The 12,680-nt window shown below is 50.1% G+C and overlaps 1 protein-coding gene across 1 annotated transcript; it reads left to right on the top strand.

The window, feature by feature from the left end:
* Nucleotides 1-10,550: 10,550 nt before the first annotated feature.
* On the top strand, nucleotides 10,551-12,248 carry LOC311198753 (olfactory receptor 14A16-like; the record flags this gene model as incomplete). The annotated part of the gene is made up of 2 exons (XM_084272758.1): nucleotides 10,551-11,362; nucleotides 12,158-12,248. 2 exons carry the CDS (start codon nucleotides 10,551-10,553, stop codon nucleotides 12,246-12,248), a joined length of 903 nt encoding a protein of 300 aa, XP_084128884.1.
* Between the last annotated feature and the right edge of the window lie 432 nt (nucleotides 12,249-12,680).

Raw genomic sequence — 12,680 nt, 5'->3', positions numbered from 1 at the left:
ACATATCCTGTGCCCCATGCCATTGCCCACAACACTATCCTGGGTCTTGAGAAGCCAGTCCTCTGGCAACATGGCACTGCACAGGGAATTGAGACAAAGAGACTCATTTCCCAAATAATCTCACCTGGGCCAAAGAACATGGCATCAAATGGATATATCATATTCCCATGCACCAGCCTCCGGGAAAACGGAGAGGTACAATGGACACTAAGAACTGCAATAAGAACCATGGATGGTGGAACCCTAAAACTGGGATATGTGTTTAGCCATGTCCACCTGGTTAGTTAACTCCAGAACATCTTCCAGTCAAACTGTTCCTGCACAATCAAAACTCCCATGTACTGTAGAAGGGGATAAAATCCCTGTAGTGCACAAGAAAAACCTGTTGGGGAAGAGTGTCTGGGTTATCCCTGCTTCAGGCAAAGGCAAACCTGTCTGTGGGATTGCTTTTGCTCAGGGACCCAGGTGCATTTGGTGGGTATTGTGAAAGGATGGGGAAGTCCAGTGTGCACCCCAAGAGGATTTAAATTTAGGTGAGGACAGCTGCTAAATTGTTGATGTATAATGGATCAGTCCATGGCACATGGTGTAAATCACAGAATAACAGGGGTTGGAAGGGACCTCCAGAGATCATCGGGTCCAACCCCCTCCCAAAGCAGCTCCCCAGCTCATATTGCACAGGGTGGTGTCCAGTCGGGGCTGGAATCTCTCCAGAGATGGAGACTCCACACCCCCTGGGCAGCCTGTCCCAGGGCTCCCTCACCCTCACTGGGGAAAAGTTCTTCCCCAGATTGGTGCGGAACTTCCTGTGCTCCAACTTGCAGCCATTGCTCCTTGTCCTGTCCCCACAGACATTGAAAAGGGGCTGCCCATTCCCTCTGCATCCCATACTTAAGATATTGATAAACATTCGTAAGGTCCCCCCTTAGTCTTCTTTTCTCCAGGCTGAATAGTCCCAGCTCACTCAGCCTTTCCACATAGGGGAGATGCTCCAGGTACTTCATCATCTTTGTAGCCTCCTCTGGACACTCTCCAGGAGATCCCTGTCTTTTTTATCCCAGGGAGCCAAGAACTGGACACAACACTCGGGTGTGGCCTTACCAGGGCAGAGTAGAGGGGGAGGATCACCTCCTGTGACCTGCTGGCTATACTCCTCCTCATGCCCCCCAGGATGCAATTGTCTCTCTCAGCCACCAGGGAACACTGCTGGCTCATGGCCAACCTGTCACCCACCAGGACCCCCAGGTTCTTCTCCACAGAGCTCTTCTTCAGCAGATCAACCCCCAGCCTGTACTGATTCAAACAGTTATTCCTTCCCAGGTGCCAGACTCTACACTTGCTTTTATTGAACCTCATCTGGTTTCTTACTGCCCAGCTCTCCAGCCTGTCCAGGTCTCACTGAAATATTATACAAATTATATGAACCAGCCAAATCAACTGAAAATGTAAGATCCAGGCATGATGTAGATGGTGTGAAAAAAGGGGTGGATAATTTCCTGGTTCCAGCTAGGACAGAGTTAACTTGCCCAAGGAGCCAGCACAGGTGAGCTGAGATGGCCCAGGCTGTTTTCCACACCAGGTGACATCACTACCCCATAAAAAGGGCTGGAAGGAAAGAGGTAGGCCTACATGGCTCCAGGACAGACTGAGTTCCAACTGGTAGTGGGTTGGGGGTTGGGTTGGTGCAGTGTTCTGTGTCATCACTGTGCCTGTATTTTGTCATGGGCTATGTTGTTCTTCCCCTTTCACTGTCCTTATCCCAACCCAAGGGGCTATGTCTGTTTCTCCTCCCAGGGCAGGGGGTTAGTGAGTGATGTGTGGTGCTCAGCCATTTCCTGGAGATGAAACACCACCCCATGAAAAACCTGAGCCATGCATGAAGGACAAACTCTCCCTCCCTGAGGGCTGGGAGTCAGGGCTTGGTATTTGGCTTTTCTCAGCATTAGAATCACCTGAACTTTCCTCTGCCTGCCTCTGAAGAGGGACCTTGAACAAAGACATCCCTCAGGCACTGTACCCTTGCAATCAAAGTTGCCCTCACCTCAGCCTCACACGGCACTTCAGACCAACAGTAATAGTAAGGACTGGGGTCTTCTGGCTTTTTATTGGGTTTTGGGTTTTGCTGTTTTGTTACTGAGCTGTTTTGAAATGGTCATCTTCTGATACAATATGCAGTGATCCTACACCCTGTTTCACACCCTCTTAGGTTGGTTTCAACTGATGAGCTTTTTGGCATGTTACAATACAGTTGTTACAGGGGATGTACCAGGCCCTATCAGCTCTGTTCACTCCAGCTATTAATGTTTACGTTGCTAGGGCTAAGTTTCAACTCATGTTTTCCAAAACACAAGTCCCTGGGGAAACTTTGTTGGTAACAGCCCTCAGTGGGATAAATCAATACTCCAAGAAATTTCAGTGTTTGCTTCTGACTTTGAGCAGCTAATGAAATCTTTCAGCACTGGAGAGCATCAACTCCACCATGAGGCTCATCCAAATGCAGAGATCCCTCAAGGTCTTTGTCTTGTCCTAGTAATTTTCCTCAATACTCTAAGACTTGTTAAGCTAATCCTAATATAACAAGGGAGATTTCAGTGCTCATTTAATGGAAGAGGATTTTTGCTATTTAAAGGCTATTTATAAATGTTTCTTTTACAGAGAAGAGGTGATAGCAGCATTCTCCAGTTCATGTTGATCCACATGGTCATCTAAGGAGGTAGGAAAAGCAGTCTCCTTCAAGTCCAACACAATATTAGAAACCTTTCTCCTCACCTCCCCAACAACACCATCTCTCTCACTGGCCATCTGGGATGGGCATCACTTTTCCTGACATCAGACTTCACTGCATTGCACAGCTAGATGCAAGAGGTCCTTTGCACTAACTCCCACCTGCTTTCCTCAGAGAGCTGCCTGCTCACAGATACAGAGATTTTTCTCATTACCAAGAATCAAAAGTCAAATAGGATTCAGTTCAGGAAACCATAAACCACAGACTGAAACTGGATGTGCTAAGTGCAAGCAGTACTTGCTGAGCTGGGCCTTCCACAGTGACCATCCATGCAAGGACTCTTTATGAAAGAGAGAGAGGAAAGGACACATATAAACACAACACAGAATTGGCTAAAGAGGCACTGAGACAGACTACTGGAAGATGGGGAAATTTTTAACTCCCTGAAACTCAAAGTTTCTTGAACTTCTTCAGTGCATCTTTGATCTCCTGGATCCTCATGCTGTAAATGAGGGGGTTCACTGCTGGAGGCACCACTGAGTACAGAACAGTCACTATCAGGTCCAGCAATGGGGAGGAGATGGAAGAAGGTTTCAAATAAGTAAATGTCCCAGTGCTGACAAGCAGGGAGACAATGGCCAGGTGAGGGAGGCAGGTGGAAAAGGCTTTGTGCCGTCCCTGCTGCGAGGGGATCCTCAGCACAGCCCTGAAGATCTGCACATAGGACACCACAATGAACACAAAACATGCAAATAAAAAAACAGACTGTAAGTACATTAAGCCCAACTTCCACAACATAGGCATCTGAGCAAGAGAGCTTGAGGATCTGGGGGATTTCACAGAAGAACTGACACAGGGTATTTCCTTGGCAGAGGGGGAGTGAAAATGTACTGTCTGTGTGCAGCACAGCACTGATGAAACCCCCCAGCCCAGTTATCTGCTGAAGTGAAAAAGACAAAGAGAAAGGCCTGTGCAACACAATGTGTGTAGGAAATGGCCCTGGTGTCCCACAAGGAATTGGTGATGGTTTTCGGGACAGTGTTGGAGATGGAGGCCAGGTCAAGGATGGACAGGTTGAGGAGGAAGAAGCTCATGGGAGTGTGGAGGTGGTGGTCACAGGCTATGGTGAGGATGATAAGGCCATTTCCCAGAAGGGCAGCCAGGTAGATGCTCAGGAAGAGGCAGAAGTGCAGGAGCTGCAGCTCCCGTGTGTTTGTGAACACCACGAGGAGGAACTCGGTGATGGAACCATTGGACGTTTCCTGTTTCTGGGCATGAGGCACTATTTAGGAATAAAACACAGCAAGTTAGGGGAGATTTCTCTGAATGAACTCAAACCCAAGTCCCATGGATAATCCTCCTGTTTCATGCACTCACTTCTCTTTTTCCAGGATTTTCCTCAGCTCTGTGGCTGGAATCCTGGTTGATACTGGCTGAGTGTACCAAGAGAAGCAGGGCCTCTGGTCTCAGTATGGTGAGGAGTCAGCCCTGGCACTGGGGCTTTGGCTGCAGAGGAGATGGTTCATGTCTTGGAACCCACCAACCTGAGGAGAGAGGTTTTGCTTGGAGGAATAGGGCTTTCTCATAGGAAGGGGTCTGCAGTGGAGGGGCTGATATAGGTTTTCCTGAATTCTCCCACCCACGACATTTCTGGGTTTGTTTTCCTCTCATTCCCTCACATTATCCCTGCTGCCTGGAGATTTTCCTTCTGGCAGATGTTTCCCTATCAGGTGGCTTTTTCCCGTCATCTCTCACAGACCCCATCACAAGCTCTGTGGACTCACCTTGGCCCTACACAAAAGTGTCTGGCTTCAGGGGACTGGCAGTGCACAAGTTCTTGTTGGCATGTGGAAAAGATTCAGTCAGAACAACCCTGATGAATCCTGTAATGGCGATGTGGGTTCTGTCCATGGGAAGAGGAGTGGCTGAAGGCACTTTAGGAGGCTCTTGGTAGAGTCAGTGATCACTCAAAGTGATGGTTCAAGAGTCTCACAGACGTGTTTTTTTTTTTTTTTTATAATGTGCAGAATCACAGAATCACAGAATCTTAGGGGTTGGAAGGGACCTCAAGAGATCATCGGGTCCAACCCCCAGATCATCGGGTCCAACCCCCATACTGGAGAACTCCTTTTACATATCTCCCCTCCCACTGTTCAAGAGTAGGAAATGGAAAAGTCAAACGCAAGAAATTTCCTTGTCTTTATCCTGCCTTGACTTTCCCCTTGAAGCACCTCCTCAAAAATGTCCTTGGGTGATCTGGAGGTGTGAACAGTTCTCACCCACACAGTGCCCCCTGAACAGCAAAGACTCTGTTCTTCTGAAGATCAGTCCATCCACCCACAGCCTCTCCCCCAGTGCTGTAGCAGGTTCCCCAGGAAGCTTACCCTGCCGGCATCAGAGTCCTTTCCCCACCACACAGCCCCCAATGGCACAGGAAACCTGATGAGGACAGCCCTGAACCCCTGGGGATACACCCAGCTTCACACTTCTGCAGCCTTTCCTGGGAGAAGGAAAGGGTCGTGGCCTTGGTCTCTCTAATAGCGAAGCAGAAATTCCTTGATCCAGAGCATGTCCTTCTCCTCTACACCAGCCGCTGGATGTGCCAGCTCTGGGACATCCCTTCAGGATACTCTTGTTTATTGCCCTACAGCCAGAGACATAACATGTCCACAGCCATGAAGATTTCTCTGTGAGCTCTGGGCATCCTCCCATCCAGATTGCCTTTATCCCCTCTCTGTCTGCCTTGGAGCCTGCAGGCAGTGCCCTCAGCCCTGCTGCGCTTGGCAGAGGAGCTGCTCTTGGCAGAGATGTGTCTCTTCAGCATTGCCTGCTTGTCAGGAGCTCCCTCAGAGAGGAGTCTAGGTGCACCTGGATCCAATCCTTCTCTCAGACCCATCTGCCTCATCCCAGCATGAGTTACACTTTCCTACTTGCTCCAGGGGCCAGGTAAACCCTCTCTTAGCCAATCTCTTTTAACAACCACACTGGCGAGATGAGCTTCTATAATCCTCTGCGTGGAGGAGTAACAGGAGTACTCTGCCTCAGGAGGTCAAAGAAAAGCACAACTTTCCTTAAGCTAGAGTATGATCACGAAGCTTGCAAACAAAACCACACTGTGCTGTCTATTTGGAGCAATGGATAACAACTAGTGGAACTTGGATAAACTCAAAACACTGTGTACTTTTGTAGTAGTAGTAGTAGTTCAGCCCCAAACAGTGGCTGAGCACCACACACCGCTTGCTCGCTCCTGCAGGAGAAACAGACAGACCCTCCTTGTGTCACTCCCTGACTCTCCCGTTGATGAATCAGTTTCTGAATGGGGACCAGGGATTCTCTGTTGTATTTCATCTGTGCACCATCATGGCAGCAATTTGTACCTGCGTGATGTAATTGGTATGGAATACCCCCTATGGCCAGTTCGGGTCACATGTCCTGGCTGTGTCCCATCCTTTCTCATTAGTAGGGAAATGTGAATAACTGCAGAAGTCCTTGATTACTTGTCAACAACTGGAAACATCAGGGTGCTCTCAGCACTGCTCTCACCCTAATTCCTAAACACAGCATTCTATCCACTGTAAGAAAAGAAATTTACTCCATCCCAACCGAAACCAAGACACTTAGGTATGCAATGGATCAAACCTACATTAATAAGGTTCAATTTAATGAAGAATAAATGTTTAAAGGTGAAAAGAAACACAAAGATAAAGCCATCCGGGTCCCCCACTTAAACAGGCTGCAGAACGAGCCCTGAGAGGTCTGAGGATGGAGTACTTCAAGCATGTGGAGAGTAGCCTCATGGATTTGGTAGATGCTTGTGAGGTCACTGGGAACTGATTATCTCAACAATGTGTCCATGGCCAATAGGGGAATACGTGCTTGTGAGGTCATACTGACAGATCTGGAGCAGGCTGTGGACAGTGGAGGTTGTTGTGAGGTCACTGATTCCAGAACAGTTGACAGGACAAGAGAAGGCAGATGGTCTGTGTTGTGATGTCAGTGGTTCCCAAGTAGCTGATAGGTCAGAGAAAGCCCAAAACTTGTGTAGATAGTATCATTACTTCCTGAATAGTTGATAGGCAGGGAAAAGACCAATAGGCTGTGTGGGTTCTGAGGAAATATCTCTAGCCTGAGTCTAGGACCAGGCTTATGGACAGTATAGGTCCTTCTGTGGCTACTGGTAGCTGGATGTATGATTGGCCAGGAACTGACAGATATCTTAGGAATGTCCTTGTGATGTCAGTGGTGCCAAAATACCTGACAAGCCAGGAATGGGGACATGTCAGTGGTAGATGTTGTGAGACCACCTTTGCCTGAGTGGTGGATAGGCCAGGAGTGTGCACCTTACTTGTGCATGACATTGTGGTTTCATTGGTGCTGGATTAGCTTTGATGCTGAGAGAGGCATATGGCTTGTGTGGGTGTGGTGGTTTAGGCCTGGCTGGAGGCCAGACACCCACCAAAGTCAGTCTATCCCTCCTCTTTTTATTTGGACAGGGGAGAAAATAGATATCAAGAGGCTTAGGAGTCAAGATAAGGACAGGGAGAGATCATCCTGTAATGAACGACCTGGGCAAAACAGACTCAACAGAGTGAAGGACAGAAAACTCTCTCATTTATTACACTGCACTGCACACCCAGTGACACCAGAGTTGGATAATGAGAAGCGGGACCAGATCTTAAAACAACGGGACCAGATCTTAAAACACCTTCCCCTCACCCCTCCGTTCTTGCAGACTTTAGTTTAGTCAGGATTTTGCTCCCTTCTTCCCCCGCATTGTGGCACGGGAGTGGCTGGGACTGGGAGATGGGGCTTCGATCAGTCCCTTGCAAGTTGGTGTCCTTCTTGGCCGGGGGGGGGTCATTCACTCCTCACACCCTCCCCCTGCTGCACCGTGGGGTCCCACCCAGGGCAGACAGTCCTCCATGACCTTCTCCAACGTGAGTCCTTTCCCACAGGGCTTCAGCTCTTCCCCAGCTGTCCCACCGTGGGTCACTGCTATGGGTGCAGTCACCAGTCACAGTGTCTCTCAGTCCCAGTCCTCCATGGGGTCACCAGCCTCCCCCCAGCAAAACTGCTCTGGCACAAATCTCTCCCTTGCTCATCTCTGTGTCTCTGTCTCTCTCCATGGGCTGCCAGTGCTGGCAGGGGCTGGCTCCAACGTGGGTCACAGCATCACCTGTCTGTCTCCACCTGCTCCATCCAGCGTGGGGCCTCTCCACAGGCTGCAGGTGGGGTCTGGGCTTTATCCATGGGCTGCGGTGGGACACCCGCTCCACCATGGGTTTCTCCCCAGGCTGCAGGGGCATCTTTCACTCTGGCACATTGGGCACATCCTCCCCCCTCTTCCCGGCCTTGGTGTCTGCACAGCTCATTACATCTTCTCACTCCCTTCTCTGGTGGAAAAGGGCAGCTGCTTGCGTTTATGTTTCCCTAAATGTGATTCCCAGAGGCGCTGTAACCATCACTGATGGGCTTGGCCTTGGTCAGCAGTGACTCTGCCCTGAATCAGCCAATGTTTGCTCTGCAGGGCCTGCAGAGAACTTCTAGCTGATTCTTGCAGGAGCCACCTGTGCAGCCCCCATCCTCTCCCAGCACCCAGCTACGCCAGACTGCAACAATAACTGACCTTTCTATGTATCTGAATAAAACTGTCCTGGGAGAGAATCTCCTCTGAAAGCTGACCCCCTTCACACGCTGCTTGGCCGTAGCAGCAGCTGAGGAGAGAGATTTCATGGTTATTAAACTGGATCCTGTTTAACTACTGTTTGTTGTCAGAGAAATCTGTCTGTGCCTGGGAGCACAGATGATGCCAGGAAAAGGGTTGGGAGTCCCAGGAGGCCAGTGAGGGAACTGCAGGGCTTGGGGAAGAGCAAGGTTCTCCGTGCAGGGTTGGGTCTCCAGAGACTGCTTTTCCTGCCTGTCCAGATCTCCTTAGCAGACCCATGTCCATCACAGAATGCTGCTGTCACATCTTCTATCAACTGAGCCATGACAGAAAATACCTGAGACTGGAGAAAGGCCTTCCATGGGAATTTCCTTTGAAACCTGTATCACTAAGGACCCAACTAAAATCCAAGTAGTTGTAGGAGTTTTGAGCTCTTTAATGAAAATAAGTTGAAGAGCCATGCTTGTAAGGGCTTTCTGGATGTTAATGAGCCCCATGGTGTCTTTTCTTGTGAATCCCCAGACCTCAGATACCAAGATGAGTCCACAGACCTCAAGGTACAAAGAGGAAGAAACCTCTCCAGAAGTCCAAGTCAGGAGTGATGCCCAAAGTACCTTGAAGCACTAACAGGCCCCACTGGGAGCCATTCCTGACAAAACCTCCTCAGGGGCTCGTTAGAGCAGACAACTGGAGGCCATGAGGACAAACCCAGGCAAAGCACAGGCAGCTCTGATGCTGAGGACACCCTGGCTGGGTCTGATGAAGCAGAAATGCCAAGCACTGACACCTGTTCTGGACAGGGACATCCTGAGATTGTCAGAGATGAGATCACAGAAGGATCCCCATGACATCTGAGGCACCAGGAGGAAGCCTACAAGAACTGGTCTTCTCCTGCTGAGCTTGGCCAGGCTCCTGGGATGGGGGGAGCTCATGGCAACCTGGCAGCACGGCAGAGAGACAGCTCTGGCCAGGACCAGATCCTCTGCCAAGCACACAGGGCTGGGGACACTGCCTGGAGGCACCGAGGGGAGACCTGTGAGGCTGAGATAGCTGATGGATGCTGAGAGCTCACTGGAGGAGAAATCTCCACAGCACTCACCCTGGTGGGTGCAGGGCAATGCAGGTTCTGTTCCTGGAGGGATCTCCTAAAGCTGGGACATGGAGCAGTGTGTGGGGTCTGTCAGGAGGACAGGTTCTCTATAGGACCAGGAAGTGCTGCCTGGAAGGGATGCCCTTCTGCCCCATCAGAGGGTCAGGGCAGGACAGCTGTCTTCTCCTGGGCATGGCAGCATTCGCACTGTGGAATGAAGCAGTGGATGTAAAGTGTGACACATGGAAATATGGTGCAGGGTCCTTGTCCCAGAGAGAAGAAACCTCTGAGTGCCTGTCCTTCTAGCCTTCTGGGGAATGTTTCTTGCTGTTTCTCCTCCTGTTCTTGTTGCCTTTCTCCCACCATTTCCTGGGGCTCTGGGCAAATCCATTGGTGTGGCTGGCACTGAGTGACCCTCACTTCAGAACCCGCATCTGTAGGTCTGATGAATTCCAGGGGGCTCCTGCTGGGCTGCAGCTGCCTCCCACAATGGCACCGCTCTCCCAGGGACTCTTGTGCCCCAGAGAGGAGCCGCATGCAGGAGACATCTCAGCACAGAGGCCGTGGCAATGCCATTCATCACCTTTGTGTGGGCAACTGCACTGAGCCCTGTGTGTCCCTGGCTGGGAACAGGGAGCTGAGATCCTCCTTAGGTAGGATGAGACAGCAGGAGGGCTTTGGAGCTCTGCCCTGAGACTGGATTCCTCAGCTCTCAGTCAGGAGAAAATCAAAGCTCCAAAGCTCTGCTCTGCCCTCAGGTGAAATTGGAGTGACAGTGCTGAAAAGCTCAATCCTATCCACAGGGGTGTTAGTCTGAGATCAGGCCATCCTTCTATTCCCTTACTGCTGCCAGGCAGGACTGAGTTCTCAAGACCCCACAGCCAACCCTCCTCCCACCAGTGGCACACTCAAGCCAGCACAAAGCAGACCTCCCAAAAGGGACCTGCCAAATGTCCTCCTGAATACAGAGAGCCAATGTGAATTGGAAACTGTTTCCCTCAAAGAATCGTCCTCTAACTTCTCACTGCCTTTTTCCTCCTTGGACAGGTCTCTGAAGTTAACAGCAGCAGATGTCCAACAGCAGCAGCTCCATCAGCCAGTTCCTCCTCCTGGCTTTTGCAGACACACAGGAGCTGCAGCTCCTGCACTTCTGCCTCTTCCTGGGCATCTACCTGGCTGCTCTCCTGGGCAATGGCCTCATCATCATCACCATAGCCTGTGACCACCACCTCCACACCCCCATGTACTTCTTCCTCCTCAACCTCTCTCTTACTGACCTTGGCTGCATCTCCACCACTGTTCCCAAATCCATGGCCAATTCCTTGTGGGACACCAGGGCCATTTCCTACACAGGATGTGTGGCTCAACTCTTCTTCTTTTTATTTTTGATCACAACAGAGTTCTGTCTTCTCACTGTCATGGCCTATGACCGCTACGTTGCCATCTGCCACCCCCTGCACTACGGGACCCTCCTGGGCAGCAGAGCTTGTGTCCACATGGCAGCAGCTGCCTGGGCCAGTGGGTTTCTCAGTGCTGTGCTGCACACAGCCAATACATTTTCACTGCCCCTCTGCCATGGCAATGCCCTTGACCAGTTCTTCTGTGAAATCCCCCAGATCCTCAAGCTCTCCTGCTCAGATGCCTACCTCAGGGAAACTGGAGTCCTTGTGGTCGGTGCCTGTTTAGGTTTTGGGTGTTTTGTGTTCATTGTGGTGTCCTATGTGCAGATCTTCAGGGCTGTGCTGAGGATCCCCTCGCAGCAGGGACGGCACAAAGCCTTTTCCACCTGCCTCCCTCACCTGGTTGTGGTCTCCTTGTTCCTTAGCACTGCCATATTTGCCTACTTGAAGCCTCCCTCCATCTCCTCCCTATTTCTGGACCTGTTAGCATCATTTCTTTACTCAGTGTTTCCACCAGCAGTGAACCCCCTCATCTACAGCATGAGGAACCAGGAGCTCAAGGATGCCATGTGGAAACTGAGGACTGGATGTTTCTAAGCAGCTCATCTTTGGCACATCACTGGCCATGGAACTCACATTAAGTCCAGTCTGTATTTGCTACGAATTTTGCTGGTTGTTTTGTCTTCTCAGTAGCCTAGAGACATGTATGCACTTCACTTTTCTCAGCATGTTTCCACCTCTGGTTGCTCTTTGGTCATTTCCATGCTGCTCAGCTCTCCAGTGTCTTCCGAGACTTGGAAACTTCCCGTCTTTCAGATGTCTAATAAACAGTTGTCTCAGAAGTTCAGTGTGTTGATAAGTGACCTTTCTATGTATCTGAACACAAGTTGGTTTGGAGAGAATCTGCTCTGAAAGCTGACCCCCTTCATATGCTGTGGGATGAGCATGAGCCAACAATGTGCCCTCCTGGCTAAGAAGGCCAATGGCATCCTGGGGTGCCGAGGTAGACCACTGGCAGCTCCAGTACCTTAGGGCTCAGAGCGTTCAGAGACAAAAGAAGGGTCCTAACATTGCTTGATGTCATTTCTGGCCATACCAGGGTTCACCTTTGAACCTGCTAAATGCACACCAATACATCCCAAACTAAAGGTGTGTTGGATGAAAGACGTTCATGGCCTTACATATCCCCTGGTATCCCACTAGCAGCCCCAGGAACATGGGGTCAGGGCTTTTGTAGCCATGGGAGTGGATGTAACTCTGCCCAATGTAATTTCCAGCTTTAATAGTGTCCACGTTCGACACTGCTCAATGTGCAGCACCAGCTCCCTGGCAAAAGGTGCCCTGAAACCTCCCCAGGTAGCCCACTAACAGCCCCATTAACCTTGGGGATCAGGGTATTCCTAGCCACAGGAACAGTCCTAAAAATGTCGTTTTCAGGCTCTACCATCATCCACTCTTGAACATGCTAGATGTCCAGCAGTAGAGTCCCAGGTTCTTTAGCACTTACTGCTGTCATTTTGTTAGAAGCACCGTAAGTTAGAGAGCCATCAGCAAGCACATGTGAACTATTAGTAAAATAGAGATTCCCTTCAGAGAGACCTTGAGAAATTCTGGGATTTGATGAACAGGAACATCAGGAAGATTTCCAAGCAGAAGAGATCTTCTCCTCCTGCCCATATTTTTCTCTGCGGCTGGAATTAATTCTCATGTTGGTGGCCCCCATAGTTCTGGTGTTTTGGATTTGTAAGTCATAAAGTCTAAACAAACCTGTTTGTTCCTTGCTGAGCAGTGCTTGCACAG

This window comes from Gallinula chloropus (genome assembly GCF_964237585.1).
Source record: "Gallinula chloropus genome assembly, chromosome: 18".
Taxonomy (NCBI): domain Eukaryota; kingdom Metazoa; phylum Chordata; class Aves; order Gruiformes; family Rallidae; genus Gallinula; species Gallinula chloropus.
Note: the sequence above shows the minus strand (reverse complement) of the source record. Positions and strands in the feature narration are given on the sequence as shown.